The sequence below is a fragment of the Mercenaria mercenaria genome, chromosome 5 (genome assembly GCF_021730395.1).
Source record: "Mercenaria mercenaria strain notata chromosome 5, MADL_Memer_1, whole genome shotgun sequence".
NCBI lineage: Eukaryota > Metazoa > Mollusca > Bivalvia > Venerida > Veneridae > Mercenaria > Mercenaria mercenaria.
The window spans coordinates 20847669-20874668 of NC_069365.1; the positions used below are offsets into that span (position 1 = coordinate 20847669).

At 34.9% G+C, this 27000-nt stretch overlaps 1 protein-coding gene across 1 annotated transcript; it reads right to left on the bottom strand.

The window, feature by feature from the left end:
* Nucleotides 1-380: 380 nt before the first annotated feature.
* On the bottom strand, nucleotides 381-24692 carry LOC123556592 (uncharacterized). Its single transcript, XM_053544476.1, has 7 exons — nucleotides 23818-24692; nucleotides 17226-17334; nucleotides 15878-16016; nucleotides 12295-12372; nucleotides 3706-3845; nucleotides 799-841; nucleotides 381-469 (listed from the first exon to the last, which is right to left on the bottom strand). The coding sequence occupies exons 1-7, from the start codon at nucleotides 24495-24497 to the stop codon at nucleotides 381-383; spliced, it is 1278 nt and encodes a 425-aa protein (XP_053400451.1). The 5' UTR covers nucleotides 24498-24692.
* Between the last annotated feature and the right edge of the window lie 2308 nt (nucleotides 24693-27000).

Here is a 27000-nt window from a genome sequence, read left to right on the forward strand (position 1 = left end):
GTCAAGCATAGCAATTTGAACAAATATAGGAGAACTAATGAGGATGCTACGGACCAAGTTTGGTGATGATCCATTTAGTGATTCATTAGAAGAAGTCTTTTAAAGGTGAACATCTAACGCCAGACAACACAAACAACGACAGACAACGGACACAGTCCCATCGCAATAGCTCACCCTGAACCATTGGTTCAGGAATAGGAAAGCTAAAAATCTTCTTATGGAACAAGTGAATCAAACAGCTTCTTACATATTTGCCTACATTCTATTCATACATAAAATAAAAATTCACTTGCATTTTTCTTTACTGTAAACTAACATTTTACCCAGAAAGTTGTCAAGAAAGAAAAACACTCTTTAAACTATCTTGATAATCTGTTGCATTATTTATAGGTTATCAGCTTTGTATCAGGAAATATGCACGTGTTCTGCAGCGGAAATACTGCCCGACTAGGAGCACAATATTCTTCTGCTGAAGAACAAGTGCATATTTCCCGATACAAAGCTAATAACCTTTTTATTACATATGTATCAACACATATAAATGTAATGTAATTATTATGAGTATGTTCAATAGCCTGAATAAGATTGAAAATACTAAACAAGACATACAACGGCATACATTAAATTACGTCATGCACCCATTATGAAATTCAGGCTTCTGTGTATGGGAAAATATTGATGTTTGCAGTACCATTGTAACTTAACGAGGAATAGAAATGAGTATGTAATAATATACAGTATCTTTACAGCCATTAAAATAACTTCTAACGTTTGTACAGAACATTTATACATACCTACATTCTCCACATTTACGAGGATCATGAATATCTACTTTGGCAGCCTGTAAAATATCAATCATTTAATTTCATATTAATTCTGGAAAAGTTACTGCCTTCATTAACAAGATTCTCACTGCAGGTGACAGCTTATAAGCATCACAAATATTTCTCTAAAATTCCATTCTAGACCCAAAGCATACTGCCTCACAGACTGGAATAATTACTGGTCACTTTATTGGTAGCCATCAATGTATTACAGAGAGTAAAAGTTTATCCAGCAAGAAGGTATATTACAGACTTGATTCACTTGAAAGAAGAAATGACTCATACTTCTGGAGTACAATTTGTTAGAAGAATCTGCTCAAATAGCAAAGAACAATAATGATGCCCCAAATGATGGCCTGGCAGAGGTTTGTTTGTTTTGGGTTTAAGCCGTTTTTCAACAGTATTTCAGTCATGTAACGGCGGGCAGTTAACCTAACCAGTGTTCCTGGATTCTGTACCAGTACTAACCTGTTCTCCGCAAGTAACTGCCAACTTCCCCACATGCATTACCAGAGGTGGAGGACGAATGATGTCAGACACAATGTTTTTTTATCAAATCCTCACGGAGAACATTTGCCCCGCCTGGGGATCGAACTCGCGACCCAGCGATCTGTAGACCAATGCTCTTCCTACTGAGCTAAGCAGGCGGGTGGCCTGCCAGAGGTAACTGGTGTCTAATTTTTAGTCAAAAGCATACTTTGACCATGACCTAATGACACTCATGATACAGTTTGATGGCCAAGCATTCTACAGCTATTGATCTTGAATCATTTTGAATCTCAAGGTCACTGTGACCTCGGCCTTTGACCTACAAACCTGATAATTTGATGGTTCTTTACTGAACATGACAATAAGGTTAAAGTTTGATGGCCTTAGGTGTATACATTTTCCAGCTGATGATCATATTTTATTTTTTGTCTCAAGGTCTCTGTGACCTTGACATGTAATCTACTGATCCCAAAAGAAACAAGGCAGTCTGAAAGACAGCTAAATCCCCCGCCACTGCTATGGATAGTGAAAGGGTAAAACCTTTGATTTGAGCTGTGATCTTGACCTTGAACTGACATGGGTGACTCATGAATTCTGCACAATGTCTTGATGAGGTGATCATTTGACCAAAGTTTCATGAAAATCCTTCAAGGGGTTTAAGAGATACAGAGCTGAAACCTTTGACCTTCAGTTGTGACCTTGACCTTGAGTTGACATGGCTGACTCATGAGTTCTTGATGAGGTGATCATTTGACCCAAGTTTGATGAAAATCCTTCAAGGGGTTAAGGAGATACAGAGTGGACACCAAATGGAAGGCTCAAACCTTCGACCCTTAGTTGTGACCTTGACCTTGAGCTGGCATGGTTGACTCATAATTTCTGCACATCGTTCTGATGAGGTAATCATTTGACCCAAGTTTTATAAAATTCCTTCAAGGGGTTTAGGAGATATAGAGCGGACACGAAATGGAAGGCTCAAACCTTTGACCTTCAGTTGTGACCTTGACCTTGAGCCTACATGGCTGACTCATAAATTCTGCACATCGCCTTGATGAGGTGATCGTTTGACCCAAGTTTAATGAAAATCCTTCAAGGGGTTTAGGAGATATAGAGGGGACACAAAATGGAAGGTTCAAACCTTTGACCCTAAGTTGTGACCTTGACCTTGAGCCGGCATGAATGACTCATGGGTTCTGCACATCATCTTGATGAGGTGATCATTTGAGCCAAGTTTTATAAAATTCCTTCAAGGGGTTTAAGAGATATAGAGAGGACACAAAATGGAAGGCTCAAACCTTTGACCTTGAGTTGTGACCTTGACCTTGAGCCGTCATGGCTGACTCATGGGTTCTGCACATCGTCTTGATGAGGTGATCATTTGACCCAAGTTTTATAAAATTCCTTCAATGGGTTTAGGAGATATAGAGCGGACACAAAATGGCAGGCTCAAACCTTTGACGTTGAGTTGTGTCCTTGACCTTGAACCGACAAGGCTGACTCATGGGCTCTGCACATCGTCTTGATGAGGTGATCATTTGACCCAAGTTTCATGAAAATCCTTCAAGGGGTTTAGGAGATATGGACCGGACACGATTTTGTTACGGATGGAAGGACGGACGGAAAGACGGACGGAAGGACGGACGCAGACCATTCCTATAATCCCTCCGCCACGGCGGGGGATTAATAAGACTTAAACAATCAATGTAAGGAGTTTGACTACAGATGGTAACAGCATACTCCAGCTACTGACTGGAAACTGTTCAATCTAGAAGTCAATTTGACTGATGCAAAAATGCAATAGGAGTCATCTACACACAGTTAGCAACTGTGGACATAAGCTTTCTCAAGAAACTGATCAGAATTTATTTTAAGAGGTCAGAGTATTCTTTGGTCATTGATTGGAAACCAAAGTTTTTACCAGCAGACAGGCTTACTTGAGCAAATCAACACACCCACTCTTCTTCAGAGGGGGCATAATAACCACCAACAAGAAATTGTTTAACTGTATTTCAAGCTTTTCAATATAAAGCAACACTAAGTTGCAAATAATCTTTGCATAAAATTCAAAACCCGTTTTGATAATCAACCAGGATATCTAAAACTCTTCTTCTTGTTGTTTCCCTTTAATTAATACTTGTAGATCAATTACTTTTAGCTTGACATTTCCAATGAATGTATAAAGAGGTGCAACTGCTACCTCTGGACTGTCTGATCTCAGGATGTCAAAGAGTGACCATCACCACACCCACTGCACAAGCACTCCATAGGTCTTTCAGAAGTTCTTACAACATTCTTTGAAAGAAATGGGATTATGAAAATCATATGAGGGCTTAAGCTCTTTTAATATTAAATTAAATGCACCATGAGACTTAAATGTGAACAGCAAACTCACTCTTCTCATAGCTGACAATATATTGGTTATCTTTGCCCTCTCCAGCACAGAGTCTGGCAGTCCATAGTCTGATAATAGTCTACCATGTGTGCTTGTTGGTGTAACAGTTTCCTCTGACACTTCATCATCACTCTCTGAATCTGCTAACATATAAATTAACACCATTCAACAATTATCACTTATGAAATATATGGTCAAAGTTTTTGTGACTGCCCTGTTTCAGCGACTTTCATTTCATCATGGCTGGCCTTTCTTTAGTTTAGGTTTTCAAGAACGTACACAGACTCTCATGTATTTACCTGTTTATTAGAGTAAGAAAAGTTTAGTGTGCCATTTTCACAAGTACAAGCATCTATTGAGATAATAATTTTTAGCCTTTACAGGATAATAATTTAGAGTATTCAAGTTTTTATTTCCATTTTTTTAAAACATCTGTAGGAAAATGCCTTTACTTTGTTGCTTAAAGTTTTTGACAGAAAACTTTTACAGAAAATACACAACATTATTTTTCTGATTAGTTAATTCAAAACTGAAGAAATCACTGTTTTGCCTCTGTGAAATGTCGAGGCATCATCCCTGTTTGTAGATGTAAATTTCCTGCCCTTACGTCAGGGCTATTATCGACAATGGCCTTGAGGCCAATTTACGATAATGTGATAATACATCAAGCAATACGATAACATGAGATTTTCCTACATAAATTTGTTACTATTTATAGTTCTCATGTAATAAAAATATACCTAAAAGACTTGTATGCTTTGCTATTGTAAATCATGGAGTATTCTACTGATATTTCTTAATACTATTTCACTCCTAAATCTATTGTCTGGAATCAAACATGTATGCAACAATTGCATAAATAAAGGACACTTCTCAAGTGGAAACAAGTGAATGAAGTATTGCCATGCAATACAAAGTCCCCTACTGGAAGGCACCTAATTTTCTCTACTGCAGTATAACATAATGAACTGATATCTGTCAATGATGTATAAACAATATTGTACTATATATACAATATGTTATAACAACACAATTGGATTAAAATGTGCATATACAAAAACCCACAGTTGTTTTCATATTAAATTGTTTTGGCTGATTATAAAAAAGTTATCATATAAGTTATTTATAGTAACAACAAAGGGAAATTAATCCTTAAAAAAAAAAAAAAAAACCTATATAATATAAGTCCACAAGAAACTCCTTACCAGGTAGAGATAGGTCAAAATACACCTAAAAATTGGATGTAACATGCATGTTGTACCACAGAAAAGTGGTCTCGATTTTTCTCTACCGTCAGTAATAAAAAAGTTACATCAAAACCTCTCCATGCATGAAGAAGAAATGCTCCGTACAAATTCATTCTTGAATTTGACCTTTGACCTCTAAATATGACCTTGACCTTAGACCTAGGGACCTGGTTCTTGCGCATGACAATCCGTCTTATGTTGGTGAACATTTGTGCCAAGTTACATCACAATCCCTCCATGCATGAAGAAGAAATGCTCCAGACAAAGTCATTCTTGTGTCTGACCTTTGGTCTCTAAGTTTGACCTTGACATTAGACCTTGGGCCTGGGTTTTGCGCATGACATGTTGTCTCATCCAGGGGAATATTTGTGCCAACTGATATCTAAATCTGTATTGCATGACAAAGTTATAGACCAGACAGGAAAAAATTCTCTTGACCTTTGATCTCAAAGTGTGACCTTAACCTTTAAGCGAGGGTACTGGGTGTTGCGCACGACACGTCGTCTCATCATGGGGAACATTTATGCCAAGTAATATTGTAATCCCTTGATGGATGACAGAGTTCTGGATTGGACAGGAAAAAAACCTTATTGACCTTTGTCCTCCAATTGTGACCTTGACCTTTGAGCTAAGGGCTTTGCGCATCACATGTTGTCTCATCATTGGGAACATTTGTGCCAAGTAATATTAAAATCCCTTCATGGATGGCAGAGTTATGGATGGGACAGGAAAAAACTCTGTTGACCTTTGACCCCCAATTGTGACCTTGACCTTTGAGTTAGGGGTCCGGGATTTGCGTAAGACACGTCGTCTCATCATGGGGAACACTTGTGCCAAGTGATATTAAAATCCCTTAATGAATGTCAGAGTTATGGACCGGACACGAAACAGGCCCTGTTCATGCTATGTTAACATTTGACTGCTAAGTGTGACCTTGACCTTTGAGCTAGGGGACTGAAAGTTGTGCATGACACATTGTCTTATTATGAGGTACATTTGTGCCAAGTAATATTAAAATCCCTTCATGGATGGGAGAGTTATGGACTGGACAGGAAAAAAGCCCTGTTGACCTTTGACCTCCAACTGTGACCTTGACCTTTGAGCTAGGGGTCCGGGATTTGCGCATGACACGTCACCTCATCATGGGGAACATTTGTGCCAAGTAATACTAAAATCCCCTGTTGATATTTGACCTCCAATTGTGACCTTGACCTTTGAGCTAGGGGTCCGGGTTTTGCACACGACATGTCGTATCATCATAGGGAACATTTGTGCCAAGTAATATTAAAATCCCTTCATGGATGACTGAGTTATGGACTGGACACGAAATTGCGGACAGACGGACGGAATGACGGAAAAGCACATTCCTATAGTCCCCGAAACTGGTTTTAAACCAGTAGGGGACTAATAATGCCAGATATTCCATACAGGCCTTAGTATAATATTCAGACTTCATTCTTAAATAACAAGAGTTGTCCGTTAGACAGCCAGTGCTTGACTATTCAAATCGCTGTCACAGAAGCAGGAATATTAATCTAATGTTAAAATATCAATAGACTTTCAACCAAAACTTTAACTAGAAGTTTTCTGAGTCCAAAAGGGGGCATAATTTGCCCAAAATACGTGTCAGAGTAAAAAGAGACTGGATGCAATCAAATAGTTTTATAATCCGAAGACACATGTGAAGTTTTAATTTAATAAATGCATTTGTTTTGCAGATGCAAAACTTTAACCAGAAATTTCTAAGTCCAAAAGGGTACATAATTTGCCCAAAACACATGTCAGAGTTATGGGACTTGACTCAGTGAGGTTGGTAATTTATCTAGAAAAAGAAAATTCAAATCTATATGTCTTTAAGTAATAGCTATATGTACTTGCATGCAAAACTTTAACCAGGATTTTCTAAGTCCAAAAGGGGGCATACTCTGGCCAAAATTTAAGTCAGAGTTATTGGACTTGACCCAGTGAGGTTGGTAATTGACCTAGAAAAGAAAAATAAGTTACAGAGCTATTTGCCTTTCAATGATAGCCATATGTACTTGCACGAAAAACTTTAACCAGAATTTTCTTAGTCCAAAAGGGGGCATAATTTGGCCAAAATGCATGTCAGAGTTATGGCTCTTGACGCTATCACCTAGTTTTATGACCCCAAAGATACATGTGAAGTTTCAATTCATTACCTGCATTAGTTCTGGAGATAGTAACTTGCATGCAAAACTAACCAGGACTTTCTTTCACTGCGTTCAGACTACGTTTTTAATCTTATATTAACTTGGGTTTATTTTTTAAACTTGTTTGTGTCCACACTATATGTGGTGTAAAACGTGAATTATGTAAAGGTCAAGTGGGTTCTGTAATATAGCATTAAAACTACCTCGGGAGGTGGTTTTAATACTATATTAACAAGAGTGCCAGATTGTCACAATATACGCCCGTCACAGCAAATTTCTTTACTCTAGCACCTGTATTTGCAAATGGAATTTTAATTTTGTGGTTGTTTAGTAATCATTGTAAGTCATTTGTTTTTCTAAGTCCACAAAAAAACTCCTTACCAGGTAGAGATACCTTAAAATACACCTAAAATTTGAAAGTAACATCTATGTTGTACCACAGAAAAGTGGTCTTGTTTTTTCCCTACGGTTAATTATAAAAAAGTTACAATATAAGTTATTTATAGTAACAACTAAGGGAAGATAATCTTACAAAAAAAAAAAAAAAAATGTATGTAGAATGCATGTTGTACTACAGAAAAGTGGTCTCGATTTTTCCCTACGACTAGTAATGAAAAAGTTACAATATAAGCTATTTATAGTAACAACGAAGGGAAGTAATTCTAAAGAAAGGAACTGCGCATGACACTTCACCTCATGATGGTGTATAATTGTGCCAAGTTACATCAAAATCTCTCCATGCATGAAGAAGAAATGCTTCGGACAAAGTCATTCTTGTATCTGACCTTTGGCCTCTAAGTGTGACCTTGACCTTTGACCTAGGGACCTGGTTCTTGCACATGACACTCCGCCTCGTGGTGGTGAACATTTGTGCAAAGTTATATCAAAATCCCTCTATGCATGCAGAAGAAATGCTCCGGACAAAGTTTTCATTCTTGTATCATTTGACCTCTAAGTGTGACCTTGACCTTTGACCTAGGGACCTGGTTCTTGCGCATGACACTCCGCCTGGTGGTGGTGAACATTTGTGCAAAGTTATATCAAAATCCCTCTATGCATGAGAAAGAAATGCTCCGGACAAGGTTTTCATTCTTGTATCCTTTGACCTCTAAGTGTGACCTTGACCTTTGACCTAGGGACCTGGTTCTTGCGCATGACACTCTGCCTCGTGGTGGTGAACATTTGTGCAAAGTTATATCAAAATCCCTCTATGCATGAAAAAAAAATGCTCCGGACAAGGTTTTCATTCTTGTATCCTTTGACCTCTAAGTGTGACCTTGACCTTAGACCTAGGGACCTGGTTCTTGCGCATGACACTCCGCCTTGTGGTGGTGAACATTTGTGCCAAGTTATATCAAAATCCCTCCATGCATGAAGAAGATATGCTCCGGACAACGTCATTCTTGAATTTGACCTTTGACCTCTAAGTGTGACCTTGACCTTAGACCTAGGGACCTGGTTTTTGCGCATGACACTCCGTCTCATGATGGTGAACAACTGTGCCAAGTTTCATCAAAATCCCTTCATGCATGTAGAAGATATGCTCCGGACAAAGTCTGTGGACGCCGCCCGCCCGCCCGCCCGCCAGGGGCGTTCCCATAATACGTCCCGTTTTTCAAACGGGCGTATAAAAAGTAAAACTACATTATTTTACAAGTGTGAACCCAAATGTGAGTTATAACTGGTTTTACAATCCCAAATCCCCAGATCTTACCTTTTGGTGGAAGAATACCATGTATTTCTCTTTTGTATCAAACAACTGATGCTATGGCTGGCAAAAGTAATTGAAGTGTTGATGAAACAAAAACATTAAATTGCGATATGGAGTCATGCTGATGCTCAAAATGGACTATAGATGGAATGAAAAGAAATTCTTAGATGAACACAGACGTTTAAACATTGATGACTCCTTCTTGTTTCTGTTAGCCTCCTTTTGCTTATTGCAAAATATTTGTTTACTTCCAACATTGCATGTATATATTTAAACCACATTTCTTTGCCTAGTGTGGATGCAAACTAGATTATATTTTGATGGGTTTTAAATGTCAAATACCAATTATAGCCAATTACTGCCTGATAAAAATAAAACCGGTCTGCTAGTGTGAACATGGTATAAGTCCAAAAGGGGGCATAATTTGGCCAAAATACATGTCAGGGTTATGGGACTTGACCCAGTGAGGTTGGTAATTGACCTAGAAAAAAAAAAAAAAAAAAAAAAGCTATATGCCTTTAAATGATAGCCATATGTTCTTACATGCAAAATTTTAACCAAGGTGTGACGCGGACGCCGATGCCAGGATGAGTAGAATAGCTAGGCTATTCTTCGAAAAGTCAAGCTAAACTTGATCATCAGTGTTAATCTGCAAGCACTGTTTATGTTTGAAGGCACAACAGAAGAAAGTTAAGAGAAAGACAGATGTCATCAACCAGAATCAATTTCAAATATTCTATTCAAAGAACTGAAAACACTCTATTTATTGCTGCAAAGTAAGAATGGTCAAATGGCTTGGCAATTTTGATGTGTGGCCGTGTCTTCCTTCTAGAAACGTGATTCTATATAAAGGTAAAGAAAGATCTTTTTACCACTTAACATTTTAAATACAGTAACATGATTATTATAAAGTTTATAAGAGTGACATTTTTGCATACATATTGTTTCATGGGGTCACTGAAACAGATCCTAGACATTTGTGCATGGTGAAATACATGTGAAGATAAACAAACAGTAAGCCAGTCCTGACAAATGATGGTAATTTGAGAAATTCTTGAAACATCAAACCAAATGAATCAACCTATATATACAATGTCAAGACTGGGTTGTGTCATGTGTATCTAATCATTAATCAATGATATATAAAAACAGGCTTTATTAATTTCACGTCTCTATTTATAACTCTAAACAGACCGATAGTTCTTTGGAAAATTTTGGAACTATTCTCTTACAATAAATACGAGGGTTGATCCAAAATTCATGACACTGGAACCATACAAACAAGTGTCATTTTATCAGCAGATAACATAGATGTTAATTCACGTCATTATATCATATGATTTTGTTAGTCCTAAATACAAGACCTGAAATAACTCATTTCACTTCAGAAGTTCATTTAAATTTATATTTTACATTTTTTGTTTTCCATGTTATGTCAGGTCTTCATGTTGAACTGAAATAACGTATAGCACAAAAATCGCTTCAGATTTGAATTTTGATCTGAAGGTTTTTAAAGACTTTCTGGCAAAAATGACTGAAACTTTCACATTGGGTGTGAAGAATAATCATAAATGTGCTTTATAGCAGCAATTAAAAGTTATATTTTACCTTATTTGTTATCAATTATCCGATTAATTAATCCAGTATCCAGTCCGTTGAAAATTTTGATTAGTGGCACGGTAATAACCAAGGGTGTTCAAGATGTAAACATGATTTGCATATCAGAATTATTTTGAACGAAAGTTACCTTTTCTCTAACCCATCCAGAGAAACTACAAATCTCTATAATCCTATTTTCAGAAGAGACATTTAAAATTTGTAAGGATACAAATCGAAAATTCACATTTACGGTGATAATAAACCAAAATTACAATGAAAATATTTGGCGGGAAATAATTTTTCGTCTACTGCCGATCAAATTTAATTTGTACTTTCAATTTCGAAAGAAGATGGTGGCACGGCAAATGTAAACATTCAATGTCAAATAAATTAAGCAACACTTCCGAGAATAATAATGGATTGTAAATTATTTTAAACTTGCAGAACTGAAGCAAAGGTATTTTTATTTATCTAGGTACAAAGTTTACCGACTTTATAATGTTTTAGAAATTGAATTTATGCTACACTCCTTTCATACTTAACTTTTAGACGTCGAAAAAGGCTTCGATAGTAAAAATGTAAAATGTCAGAATATTAAATGTTGAAAGTAAAATGACAACTTTTTCACATCTAATTATTTGGACTAATGATTTTGTGTGTTATTTTGAGGTTGATGATTTCATTTGTTTCTTGTTTTCTGTATAGGAAACAAAAATTACATTCAGGTGTGGCTAATTGGCACTGGTGTTATATTTTGTATCTACATATATTTAAAATGCAACAACCCTGTACAATAATATTTACTTGATTAAATGTACATCTTCAACCAATTTTCATGATAATACAAAAATTAATAATTGCATCATAACCACAGCAACATTACTTCTGGATCAACCCTTGTATTCTATCACCAAAAATATACATTTTAAAAATGACTAAATTCATTATGCCCCTACTGACTTTAATCCAATGTCAATTAAATCTTCAAGTGCACAACAGTAATCCTGCAAAGCTTCATGTTTTTAGAACGCACATTTTCTTGAATATACACATCAATGGATATTTTCATTACACATTTTTCAAGATACATCCAAACAGAGTTCCGTTTATGTTTGCAGACTGGAATGTTTGAAAGTCTTTTTTTTATTCCATAGTGATTCAAAGTCAACTTCTCTAACCATTCGGCCATTAAATGTCTTTACATTGTCTATTGCCTTCATTTTTCCAGGTTTATATATTCTTTTATTTCTTAAGAGACAAAATTACCTGAAGTGCTCATTTCTGTAAAATTATAGAACATCTATCCAATATGTTTATGAATAGAAAGAAGCCTTAATTATGGTGTCCTGACTTCCAAGTCGTGTCATTGCTTCAAAATCTGATGTAAGTTAATAGAAATAGCCCCAATGCCAGTAGCATCAAGTTTTTAACAGGCTGAGGTCAGTTTTAATTAGTGTCTAAAACATATCAACAGAACATGTTGCCATAACCGATTGGTCACACAATCAAAATAAAAGTTAACATTTTTATTTCTGTACATGTGAGCAGGCAAATTTTATTATTTTTTCTTGAAAATGAAATCTTTGAGGTGTTTGTTCCAAAACCATGAATCATTTTGTCCTGACCTTTAAGGATTTAAAATGTGATAGACAAAATAATCTCTTTTTGCCTTTTTTTTTTTTTCGAATAATGCTATCAAAAGAACTTCCATTTTTTTCTGTACTCAACAACAAATTGCATGTAACATGTGAACACTATTGAATAAATTAACATTTTTTACCACAGAAAAGGACAGCTATCTGACAAAAAAAAAAATAATTTACTGCTACACGTTTATATATTTTATTTTTGTTTCATTTACCTTTGTTTGTATATCTTTTCTTTTTCAACAGTTTTATCTTCTTCTTACAATAGTGCTTTAAATAGTCATCCTCCTCAGCTGAAAAAATCAAAACATGATAAATACTTTAGTTGTAGGGAACATTGTGACAAAGAAAACAAGAATGATTTCAATATTGTATGACATGTGCCTCACAAAATGTCTGATAAAATAGTAAAGTCCAAAACTGGTTTAACTCCAGAAATATTAAATGAACATTAAACTGTAGACAATATTTAGAAATCGATTTATGTTAATGATATATACCAAGTTTCATTTGTACCTGGGAAGTTGAGTTACAAAGGTACGAATGTAGCTGTAATACTGTAAAGTCATAAAAGGGGCATAACTTGATGAACAAGAGCACTGCCTTGCTCCAAGTTTTAAGGCAATAGCTTTGACTGTTAAGGAGAAAAGTTGACCAAAACGCAAAACTTAACCAAGAAATCTCATATTTTTTAAGTCCAAAAGGGGCTATAATTCTTGCAAAAAGCAGGATGGAATTATGTTTCTTGCTGTACATAGTCAGCTAATGATGGTGAACAAGTGTTGCAAGTTTTAAAGCAATAGCTTTGATAGTCTAGGAGAAAAGCTGACCTAAACATAAAACTTAACCAGGCAATGCCAAAGTTGACGCCGATCAAGTGATGACAATAACTATCATTTTCCCCCCCAAAATCAGATGAGCTAAAAATAGTCTGACATGGAAGTCAAAGAAATCCGCATATGTCCACTTGATGTAGAAAAGGTATCCAAAGTTTCATTTGGAATGGATAGAAACTGTAAGAGTTGTTGAGTACACGATGCAAAGGTAACAAAGAATTTGGTATAGGGTCACCCAAGGAAAACTGTGTGAAATTATTTTGAATTTGGGTCAGCAATTTCTGCGGAGATTTTTTCTCTATACAGCCATATACAGAACACTAGTTCCACCCACATCTTTTAAGAAATCAATATGGCTTGAAAAAATTTAGAAAGTCACCAAAGAAACATTGCTATCAATTGGGCAAGTGGCTTGAGAGCAGATAACTTTTAAAGTTGTCCATATAGCTCCACCCATGGTGGCTATGTTTTACAATGAAACAGCTTGTTTGCAGGAATTTGGCAGAGGGTCACCCAAGGAACATTATTGTGAAATTATTTTCAAACTGAACCAGCAAGGAGAAGACGTTTTAAGTTTTCTATACAGCCATATATAGAAAATAGCCCAGCCCTTAGGCAGCCATGTTTTTTTCTTTTCTTTTTCTTTTTTAATAAAATGGCTAATGGAGGAATTTGGTAAAGGGTCACTCAAGGAGCATTGCTGTCAAATTTTTTTGAAACTGGGCCAGCGGTTTAAAAGGAGATTTTCAGTTTTCCTTACAGAGCCTATTAGGAAAACTAGCCCCACCCCATGGCAGCCATGTATTTCAACATAAAAAATAATTTGCAGGAATTTAGAAGAGTCACAGTTGCTGTCAAATTATTTTCAAATCAAGACAGGAGTTCCGGAGAAGATTTTCAAAGGTATAGGGAAAACTAGCCCCGCACCATTCTGGCCATGTTTTAAACGAAAAAGAATTATATAGAGGAATTTGGAATAGGGTCACTTTAGGAACATTTCTGTGGAATTATTTTGAAATCAGGCCAGTAGTTACAGAGAAAAGACTTTCATAGTTTTCCATACAGCCATATAGGAAATGTCCCCTGTCATCATGCTTTTTTTTAAAGAATCAAAATGATTTACTGAGTTTAGTAGAAGGTCACCAAAGGCATATTTCTATGAAAGTATTTTGAAATTGGATCAGCAGTTTCTGAGGTTTTTCTTTTGATTCCTATGGTAACTAGAATTCTACATGAATGATCTAGATTTGAAGAGAGCTAAAAGGGGACCAACCAAGGAACATTCCTGTGAAGTTTTCTTCAAATCTGCTTAGTGGTTAAGGAGATGATGTTCTTTCAACTGTGGATTATGGACATCCAACGATCCTCAAAGCTCACTTGTGCTCAGGTGATGTAAACAAAAATTCTACTGCTGACAGTTGAATTGAACATTTGCACGGGTGGTAAACGCGCAATCCAATTCCCACTGGGAATACGCTAAAAATGGGTTGCGCGACTTCCGGTGCTGGTGTTGCGCATCAATATATACAAAATCGAGGTAGGTGGGTTTTTGTTTTTGTAAATAATGACACATTTACGAGTGTTTTCGAAAAAAGCAAAATGCTATTCGACACAAAAATGAATAAAGATCATATGTGTGAAATACCAACTTATTAATTTAAGAATCAGCTCTGTTATCACGAAAACTCTGCTGGCTCGAACTGTCAAAAAAGCATGAAATCATGAAAAATACCAATTTTCTAACTCTTGTGCCTTCTTTCTGGAAATGTGACGCTTCTAATGATCAAACACGTGTAAAACAGTCATGAATATTTTGTACACTTGAATGAAATGTTGTTTTGGGGGGAAAGATTGGCAAAAAAATAATCGGGAATGGGGTTGCGCCCTGGGAATGGAGTTGCGTGTATACATTATATACATTATGATGTATGCGAGCAACTCCATTCCCAGTGCGCACCCCATTCCCGATTATTTTTTTGTCAAATATGTCCCCGTAAGCAGGATTTGAAGCAAATAATTTTGATATTCGTTACTTTATAACAGTTGAGTTATCATAAAAAGCATCAAATGTCCTCAGATTAGGCATATGAGGTCAGAAACGTCCATCTTTGTTGATTTCATACTTTTTTCACGCTTCTTGCCCCCTGAGTTTTTGTGATAATAGAGCCGAATCATAACTTACAAACCAGATATTTTACACATATGATGTATTATCATATCTGTGTCGAATAGCATTTTGCTTTTTTCAAGAAAATTCATTCTAGTCTCATACTAAGCAAAATCATAACTTCACATACCTCAATTTCGTCTTTTTTTACGCGCAACACCAGCACCGGACGTTGCGCATCCCATTTTAAGCGTATTCCCAGCGGGAATTGGATTGCGCATTTACCACCCATGATTTGAGTCACATTCAAGGATGTCATGATATTTTAGGTGTATGTACTAATCAGGACCGATACTTTCTCACAGAGACAATGACAACTGACCATTTATAAATGTGTTTACTATATGGTATTAGATAACAAATATCGGGTAATATCTGCATTTCTTTTCTAAAATGATTCTGTTGAAGTAATATAAGATTGTATTCAAAATGATGCTTAAAGTGACTAACTCAAACTTTCTAGGCAAATTATTTTCTCTAAAACGTTTATAATAAAACAGAAGGGAAAAAACCGTATTAATACTTTTGATATAATGGAGAAAATCAACATTCTTTTTGCTTTTTTACTAATTTCAAGCAATTATTTTCTCTCACTTTATCATTTCACACAATGTTATATATATATTCAATGCCAAACTTTGTGGAAATGAACATGCTGAAAAAAAAAATCACCACATCTGTGGGCAAGCAGCTTTAAAATTTGGACAAAATACTGCATCATATGGTTTTCATTGAACAACCTTGACATAATGTCATAATCCTAATTATACCATCCAAGGACATAAATCTAAGTACCATCTTCCATTTGTGAAGATATTGTCTCTAGCTGTGCAAATTTCTTTTCTGGTTTTGACTTCAGTTTTGTCACCATGGCTTTCACAAAATCTTTTTTTACTTGTTCTGCTTTGTTGATCTGCTCTGCCTCGATCCTTGCCTGAAACAGGATTAATCCCTAGAATAACATTGTAACTTCTCTCACATTATATTTTATTTAACTGTTACTGCCAGACTTTGTTTAAGCAAATCTTGTAAAATGTAAATCTCAGAGCACACAAATATCTAGGATGACATCGTTTTAGCAGCCTCCTTTCACATCTGTTAGAGTCCAGTATTAACAATGCCTGACTACAAAAAGCAGGGGTCATGGATTCAAGCTCCTACTCTCCAACTAAAATTTCTAACATTGGGATAAGAGTCCCATGTAAACGTGCCTCACACCTGGCCTGTTAGAGAACCAAGGAAGCTTCAGACATTGGGGTGTTTTCTGTATCCTGCACTACCCTTCAAGTAAAATAAGTAACAGTCTTCTGGAGGAGTCTCACATTTTGATTTCCAGCAGCGACTATAAATGAGCCGTGCCATGGGAAAACCAACATAGTGGGTATGCGACCAGCATGGATCCAGACCAGCCTGCGCATCCGCGCAGTCTGGTCAGGATCCATGCTGTTCGCTAACAGTTTCTCCAATTCCAATAGGCTTTAAAAGCGAACAGCATGGAGCCTGACCAGACTGCGCGGATGCGCAGGCTGGTCTGGATCCATGCTGGTCGCATACCCACTATGTTGGTTTTCTCATGGCACGGCTCAAATAAGCTTACAAAAGGTTGGACATTAGTGCAACAGGACCTGACAAATTTGTGCAAAAATGAAGACAGGTGAGACTGAGAGCTACAGTCAAACCTGTATTACACAGACAGTCAAAGTTGTGACACGGTCTTGCAGGTGACTTCTTAAGACTATCTGAAATTAGAATAAAATGTCAATTTAGGAAGTAAGCTGACCCGCTGCTTAAGGCAAGTGACTGCAGATGGTTGTTATGGCAGGTTAAAAAGTCTCTTCCCCCCACCCCACTCAAAAAAAGACAAACTCCTGAAAAAATTATCAAGCGTAAAACCTGCTAGAATTGTGCATATGTCCACTTGATGATTTATAAACAAGTTTCATTTAAAATGAAAAGAAACTGTAAGACAAGTTTAGTACACAAGGTGCAAATGAAGCTGAAGAATAGTAAAGTAAAAAAGTGTGACAGTCAGGTTCAACTTTTAAATCTTGTAACTATTCCCTGTAATTTGTTTGTTCAGTGAATACTGTAATACATGTGTAGAATACATACTAAACCATACAGTGTGCACTGAAATGCTTACTTGTTCTGGATCATGATGAATGTATGTTGAAGGTTCAGTTGGTTCAAATGTATAACTGTAATCATCATCATATGTGGTACCAGCAATATCATCTTCATCATCTGTCAAACTATCATAAAGAAAATTTAATGTAAATCTAATTCACAAAAGCCAGATTCCAAGTTCAAAGGTAAATACCCCTATAAACTCATTTATTTTACTGTCAAATTCAAAATAAGAGTAAATTTGTTTACAAATGTTTTACAAGATAACGGGCTTACAGGATTCTCAGCTCAACAACAGAGTTTTCTGTCAAATCATTTTAAACAAATTTGTTATCAAAACAACAAATTAAAAGAGCTGTCTAATGATGGCATTGTCAACTAATTATTTTACATGGAACAAGCTTACATAAAAGTTTTACAAAATTTTGAAACAAGAGCTGTCACAGGAGACAGCATGCTCGACTATTTCGATGCTGGATAGTGAAACTGGGCATATCTGAGGAAACTAGAGCTATCACTGGAGTGTTTAATGACTCCAATTGTGGATGAAGATATTGCACAATAGCCTGAGTCTATGTCAAAAATATCAACTTAAAGTAATAAGAGAGGTAAAGATAAAATGTATCAAAACACTATATAAGTATATCCTAAGCAAAAAGGGGCATAATTCATTAAATATTGGTGCCAGAGTTATGCAGCTTGTGTCATATAGTGTGGGTGATGATGTTGAACAAATGTTTTAAGTTTGAATCAAATCCATTCAGTTATAACAAAGACAGAGTGAAAGTGCATCAAAACTTTAACCTAAAATTCTAAGTAAAAAGGGGGAATAATTAATAAAAGATTGGTGCCAGAGTTATGCACCTTGCATCATATGATAAGGGTAATGATGTTGAACAATTGTTTAAAGTTTGAATCAGATCCATTCAGTAATAACAGAGATAGAGTGAAAGTGCACCAAAACTTTAACCTGAAATTCTAAGTAAAAAGGGGAATAATTCATGAAAAATTGTGCCAGAGTTATGCATCTTGCATCATATGATAAGGGTAATGATGTTGAACAACTATTTTAAGTTTGAATCAAATCCATTCAGTAATAACAGAGGTAGAGTGAAAGTGCACCAAAACTTTAACCTGAAATTCTAAGTAAAAAGGGGGAATAATTCAGGAAAAAATGGTGCCAGAGTTATGCACCTTGTGTCATATGATGTGGGTGATGATGCTGAACAACTATTTTAAGTTTGAATCAAATCCATTCAGTAATTACAGAGGTAGAGTGAAAGTGCACCAAAACTTTAACCTGAAATTCTAAGTAAAAAGGGGGAATAATTCATGAAAAAATGGAGCCAGAGTTATGCACCTTATGTCATATGATGTGGGTGATGATGCTGAACAACTATTTTAAGTTTGAATCAAATCCATTCAGTAATAACAGAGGTAGAGTGAAAGTGCACCAAAACTTTAACCTGAAATTCTAAGTAAAAAGGGGGAATAATTCATGAAAAAATGGTGCCAGAGTTATGCACCTTGTGTCATATGATGTGGGTGATGATGTTGAACAACTATTTTAAGTTTGAATCAAATCCATTCAGTAATAACAGAGATAAAGTGAAAGTGCATCAAAACTTTAACCTGAAAATCTAAGTGAAAAGGGGGATAATTCATGAAATATTGGTGCCAGAGTTATGGCCCTTATGTCAGATGATGTGGGTGATGATGAGGAATAAGTATTTCAAGTTTGAATCAAATCCATCAAGTAATTACAGAGATAAGTTGAAAAAAGAGAAAGCGCACCAAAACTTTAACCAAGGTGGGGATGCGGAAAGACGCCGACGCCGACGCTGGGGCGAATAGGATAGCTCTCCTTATACTTCGTATAGTCGAGCTAAAAATTGGAAAAAGGGCATTTCCCAAAATGTATAGATATGAAACCTGCTATGTGAGACATCTCATGATAATAAAACGTGTGAGGAGTTTGAACGCATTTGGTGTAGCAGAAAAGTTCAGAAAACTGCTTACATGCTATTGCAAAACATTCACCACAACTTCTTAGTCAAAAAGGGACATAATTTTGATAAATGTAAGCTAGAGTTATATTGCTTATCCTGTGGTGAGGTCATATACAGATGTGGAAGACATGTGTGAAGTTGAAAGTATTCACCTGAAAGGGCACAGAATTCTACTTTATACAGCCAAGCTAAATATCATTTACTTGTGTAAAAGTACTCAACAAATGAACACAAATATTTCAAAATTATATTCAGAATAATCTCAATTGTATGATGATCTGTGTGTTCTTTAAAGCAATACACTTTTTTAAAATGATGTATCGATGGGTATGGAACCTTACTGCTAGAAATTAGAATCTGATTCTGGAGGTTCAGATCCGCATCTCTAGACAATACTATAAAAGATTGTCCAGGAGTACAGAGTACTACAGACATCCTTCTATCAGATACTATAGTACATACCGGTAGCTAATACATACAGGTAGCTAATTTATGTGATTTTGGCCCCATTTCCCTCTCCAAAAATGTTCCATTTCCCCATTTTTAACAAAAATTCCCTCAATCTTTTATACATATTCCCACAAAAACTCGCAGATCTACATATTTATGTAAACTATACCTTCTATTACACAAGATGATGTGATTTTAAGTAGATTTCTTTTTCAAAAGTGTCTATAGGCAGTGGGCATGACGGTCATGCCTATTATTTTTCTTATTCATACGACGGTACTGCCAATTTTGTTTGTTTTGGGTTTTAAACGTCATTTTTCAACAGTATTTCAGTTATATAATGGCGGGGTGGTGCCAATTAGTATCATTATCCACATGACAGGTGTTTCATTAGCGTTTCTAGTTTTGGCATAAGTTATATCATATGTGTAGTAAAAAGACTATTAGCTTCATGTTTACTGTTTAAGATATTATATTAAATCAATAGACATTAATCAGATACATGTATTAAAACAACACCACAAAAAATGATAATATTACAAACCATTTTTTATTAGTTAAACTAAATAATTCATTCATTAATTGCAGAAGAAATCAAGACTGCGCAGAAAACTTATACCTGCATACCTTAATTAGTTAATTATCAACCTAAATTCCTTAATGTCATGTTTCTTACTTTTTAATTCAATAAACTGCGGTCACACATTAAACCGGAATCCACCTAAAAACCGGAATACACCGGAATACACTTTGCATAACCGGAATACACCTGTGTTTTTTAATTTAAAGGTATTTTTGAAGTGTTTTTGATATAATTCAATCATATTTATCATAAATAATTAATATATGAAAGGAAAATAAAATACGTTCACGCAAAATAATTTTATACGAGATTGAAGTTCGGCTTCCGCGCCGGAAATTTCCATAACCGAAATATACCCGTATTTCAATAATAAATGGTATTTTTGTAGGGGCTAATGCAGAAAACATTTGAGTATAATATAAAATAAGTTTACAAAAGGAAAATAAAATACTTTAATTAACGCAAAATGATTTTATACGAGATTGAAATTCGGCGAGCTTACGGAAATGTTGCACGCTTACGTCGCTGTGACTAGATACCGGAATGTTGATTATTGGAAATTATTTAATAGTTTCTTCACATTTTATTTAAAAAATGAAACAAAGAAAATAATTTATGATAAAAAAAATATCGATATTCAATTTATAAATGAATTATAGACAAAATACGGGTCATGACATAACCGCGCTGATCGGAAAGGGCCTGTCATATGTTTATTATTTGAAATTATTAATTGTTTCTTCATATTTCATTTAACAAATAACACAGAAAATAAATTAGGAATTATAAAATAGCAATTTTCGATTTTAAAATGAATTATAGACAAAATACGAGTGGCATAAACCGCGCTGATCGGAAAGGGCATAACATGATCGGAAGGGGCATGTCACGTGTTTATTATTGGAAATTATTTAATTATTTCTTCAGATTTCGTATAACAAATAAAAAAGAAAAGAAATTGAGAAAACAATATCAATATTCGATTTTTAAATGAATTATACACAAAACACATGTCAGCGCATAAACCGCGCTGATCGGAAAGGACCGACCATATGTTTATTATTGGAACTAATTGAATTATTTCCTCAGAATTAATCTGATAATTTAACATGTTTAAGAAGAAAATATATTTTGAAAAATCAGTTTTCAAAAGAATTATATCATGTTTAATATATAAATATACAAACGTTTACTGCGTTCATTGCCATAGCACAATTAACATCCTTTAAATGTATGCAGCGTAACAAACACGTGTCTCTGATTAGTCCCGATAGAGTTTGATTGGATTATCACACCTATTGATAATCAATTAATCAGTATATTTGAAAGCACACACAAGTGACATGTGACAAATAATGTCTAACGAGGGAAGTGCAGATAAATATGATAAGCTTTTATTTAATTTCATTTAATTGTCGATATGATTGCAAATTGAAAAATTGAAGAAAAACAGGAACATTCAGTATATTTTTTATTTTTGCACACGAAAAGCTTATATAGCCATATACATATATACTTAAATGTATCAACACTTATTCAATGTTTTACTAAAACAGCGATGAATTGTAGATTTAATCATACATTGGCCTAAATTTTTTACGAGTTGACATTCCAGATACACCATAGAAGGCACATTTATATATTAATGCATATTGCCCTTGGTATGATTTTCCAGGCGTGTAACATAACTGTCACCAAATATTTTTGTCTATGGTGAATATATCATATTATTGAATGAAGCATATTTACTCGACGGCAGATTATTTTGACAACGAAAAGCCGTAAAAACATCTTTAACTTTCTTTAAATATTTTGATTGATACTATAGCAATCAGTGTCCACTCAACATGCTCAACTTGTTGATTGACAGGTGACACTCGAATAACATGCCTGTTGTTATTAACAATTATAAGGTACTTACGATTTGAAAGTATATTTCAAGAAAATTGGTTATTATTAAAGCTCAGTAAATAAAGAGTGGTCTGAAAGAGAGAGGAAAAAAACGATGATTTTAACAACTCAGAATTTATACAAGTATCATTATTTCTTCATTCATGGCGGTAAAATAATTCCTCTGTTTCCTGAAATATGTCATAAAGGAATATCATATTAGAATATAAAAAGATATTTTGAAATAATTTGAACTAAACAATTGAAACTTGAAATTTACCTACCTAAGTTGAAAGCTAACAAAATTATGGCGATTGTGGTTCATCAAAGAATGCGCAAATTTCCCGTGCGCTCAACAAATTTTCAACCTCGTATAAAAACGTTTTGCGCGTGTTAATTTGCTTTTGTAAATTAATTTTTCATTTTAGATATGATTTAATTCTGTCATTAACCCTAAAAATACGATTGATTTAAGAAATACGGGTGTATATTACAGAATTTTAGGACATGGAAATTCATCCACGAATGCGCAAATTTTCAGTGCGCACGCCGATTTTCAATCGTGTACAAGACGTAATGCGCAAAAGCATTTTAATATCCTTTCGAAAATTAATTATTTATGATAAATATGTTTGAATTCAGTCATAAACCACTTCAAAAATACCATTTGTTGAAGAAATACGGGTGTATTTCGGTTATGGTAATTTCCTGAGCGGTCGCCAAATTTCAATCTCGTATAAATCGTTTTGTGTTAAGTATTTTATTTTCCTTTTGTAAACTTATTATTTATATTAAACACGAATGATTTCTGAAAAAAAAAAAAAACACTACAAAATACCATTTATTAATAAAATACGGGTGTATTTCGGTTATGGAAATTTCCAGCGCAGTCGCCGAATTTCAATCTCGTATAAAATCATTTTGCGTGAACGTATTTTATTTTCCTTTGGTATGTTAATTATTTATGATAAATATGATTGAATTATATCAAAAACACTTCAAAAATACCTTTAAATTAAAAAATACAGGTGTATTCCGGTTATGCAAAGTGTATTTCGGTGTATTCCGGTTTTTAGGTGGATTCCGGTTTAATGTGTGACCCATAAACTGCACATAAGTTATTCAACATGATTATTATAGGCATCGTAATCGCATGCAAAGAGGTACATGCTAAACTGTAAAATAATCAGTACTATGAGGATCTGATGAGCAAGCAAATTACTTCAGAAAATCTTAACTGAATTTTACATAATATGTATACAGTACGTTTAGCCCCATGTATAACAAAAATAATTGGCATGACTTTCAGACATGATCATCATGATTGTGAATAACGAAAATAATCGGCATGACTGTCATGTGAATAACAAAAATAATCGGTATGACTGCAATGTGAATAATGAAAATAATCAGCATGATGGTTTCGTGGATGAAGAAATTTATCAGCACAACCGTCGTGCGGATAGCCTTGACCTATTTATGAAAAATACTGAAAATTCATAATTTCATTACGACGTGGTTGTTTCTCCAATATAGTTGTTATGTCCCTCTTTCCCCACCTAATGGACCCTACCAAAATTACCCCAAAATTAAAAAAAATCAGTGTTCTAGAATCAGAGTCTAGGGGTACAGATCCTATTTGTAGACACTCCTTTTTTAAAACAGCTGTTACTTACGACTTCCCATCATAGTCTGGAGCAATGTAAGATCTATCAAGAAGGCTTTCATCTTCTTCTGAATAATCAGTGTATGTCCTGGTGGAATATGAGTCAGAGTTCTTTGACTGCTCAGATCTATAACTATGTCCTTCTGTCTCATCATATTGTGACTCTGCCTTAGTTCGCTCACTAGACTCAAATGTATCAGAATATATATGTGAATCAGATGTATGTGTATCTAGAAACTCCCGAGATAACTCTTTAATTGTATCCAGTTCATTGCCAGTTTTATGGGTCTCTGACATTCCTTCTGAGCATGAAGCATCAGAGTCCACCTCTATGACAGTTTCCAACATCTCAGTTTTAGCAGTTTCAAGGTAAGATGCATCCTGTACCTCAGATGCATCTACAGATGTTCTCAAAGATATAATTGTTTTGATATCTGTAGCCGAGCTTTTGTCAGAGCCATTTCCTGTATGTGAAGAACCATTCACAAATGTATCAGAGTATGAATCACTCACAAATGTATCGGAGTATGTTTGCTGTTCTGAAAGGTCTTCAAAATTTTCAGAGTAAAGATATTTTTCTGATACTGAGTCATTATGGACTGGCACTGTCTGAACAGGTCTATAACTGTGTCTGTCTTTCATATTTTGTGGAATATTCCATTTTACAGACACTTTTCTGTTAGAAGCCATTTTACAGAACCGCGAAAATACGTGATAAATCAGTTTATAACAGAATTTGCTAAACCGAAATGTTTAATTTCAATAAAAAATTATCAGCTATATACTTTAGATGCATTCAATGGCTAAATACTGATGAAACACACGTTTCATTATAATAAATCATCTTTAATATCTCCATGCAAACTTGCCCAGACAGAAAAATCTGAGTAACCAAACGCTTTTGAGGCTAGTTTAAAGACTGTCCTAAGTCGTACTTTCATACGGAAGATGCTAAATACGGAATAGTTAATGCATGAAGCTATTTGCCAAATATTTACTGCCAAACCGGTAAAGTAATTGTCAAACGGAAAAATGATTATTAAATGCAAAGTGCTTATGAAGGACTGAATGTATAAGTGGAGGAATGCATCGTTTAAATAGTTGCTATTGGCCTTCGTTGCACAACCTTAACTCTGTTAAAACATTTTTGTAAACAACTTTGACCCTATATTCCCATGACCGGCAGAACGTTTTATTGATTCAGATCATACTGGTAAAAATACCCACTAGTATACATTTTCATAGAATTAAAAGTTAAAAAGAAACAGATCATTAACTGACACGTTAAAACATTTGATGATTAACAATAGGCCATTAATGATTGGCAATCGTTCTGAAATCAAGTTCACATTTAGCATTTGGCATTTAGCAAGACATAAAACGTGCGTATGTAGCATTTAGCATTAATTAATTTGCCTTTAGAATTAAATATTTGGAAATTAGCATCATGCAAGTCATTTGATATTGTCATGCCTAACCATAACAAAAGCTCGATCTTTGCATTTTTAGATCAATGTTTGGTTATTGTAGAAAACGTCGAGAATGGCGTTAAAGCTGACATTTGTATTAGAATCTGTCTCAATTATTATGTATCGCTCCTTAATTATACCAAACTGTCGTAAAACTCAGCTGAACTCAGAATTTTGTTTTTAGATATAATTATATCCCCATCTGACACCTATAAAGTATTTATTTGTCGAAAATAGTGCAATGTTCACTAGCACATTTTCAGTTAGAGTGCTCTTTCCATACACTGTACACAACTTCTACATTGCCCCTAATAGCTTAAAATGGTAGAGTAACGTTTTGAACGAGGGGATCCTATCATACCAAAGATGTGAATAATGGTACGTGACACTTGGTATTTAAAGGGTTGTACCAGGAGGTAAAATAAGCCCAGGTAAGTTTCTCTAATACCGTGTTCACACTAGCAGAATGGTTTTATTTTTATTAGGCACTAATTGGCTATAATTGGTATTTGACATTCAAAACCCATCAAAATATAATCTAGTTTGCGTCCACACTTGGCAAAGAAATGTGGTTTAAATATATACATGTAATGTTGGAAGTTAACAAATATCTTGCAATAAGCAAAAAAGGTTACAAAGAATTGAGGCTAACAGAAACAAGAAGGGGTCATCAATATTTAAATTTCTGTGTTCATCTAAGAATTTCTGTTCATTCCATCTATTGTCCATTTTGAGCGTCAGCATGACTCCATATCGCAATTTAATGTTTTTGTTTCAACAACAGTCCAATTACTTTTGCCAGCCACAGCATCAATTGTTTGATACAAAAGAGAAACACATGGTATTCTTCCTCCAAAAGGTAAGATCTGTGGATTTGGGATTGTAAAACCAGTTATAACCCACATTTGCGTTCACATTTGTAAAATAATGTAGCATTACTTTTTAATGTAGTATTAAAACCACCTCCCGAGGTAGTTTTAATGCTACATTACAGAAACCACTTGACCTTTACAAAATTCACGTTTTACACCACATATAGTGTGGACGCAAACGAGTTTAAAAAATAAACCCAAGTTAATGTAGGATTAAAAACGTAGTCTGAACACGGTATTACTGTATGCTTAATTCGTCGCACGAGAGTTTAAAAGCTCATGTTGTCTGTTGATTATATGCGACGTTAAATAAATCTTACCTTTACCCCTTCCTTAACCCCATCCCATTGATATGCATTCTTGAAATTCTCACACCGTTTGAAAAATATATTCTGACTAGCATTGACATTTCAACAAATTGAGAAATGCAATGATATTACGATTCTACCCATTCTCACTCTATTATGGCAGAATATAGACGTCATTTGGCTGTCTGTAATATTTTTTTCTGTTCTTTGTAAATTCTAGGCATATATAAGTATATTTCTGACTTTAAAATTAGGTTACGGTATTACTTGATTTTGGTGAAATTTCAAAATGCTATTACTAACATACTTTCCTATCTTTATCAGAAAATTCATAAATGTGCTACTGGTTTTATAGGAGATAAGTCTCAATTACCGAGTGGTGCATTACAAGTTTCGTGAATTGTATTTTACTATCGTGAAGTGATTTGGCGTTCCGCAGAAAAAAAAATGAGGCGCCTCTCAGCGCTTTAAGTTATTCGTAGGACAGTATGCTCAAACACCCAAAAAAGCTAACTTCAAACAGTTCCTTTCGATATACCGAGGC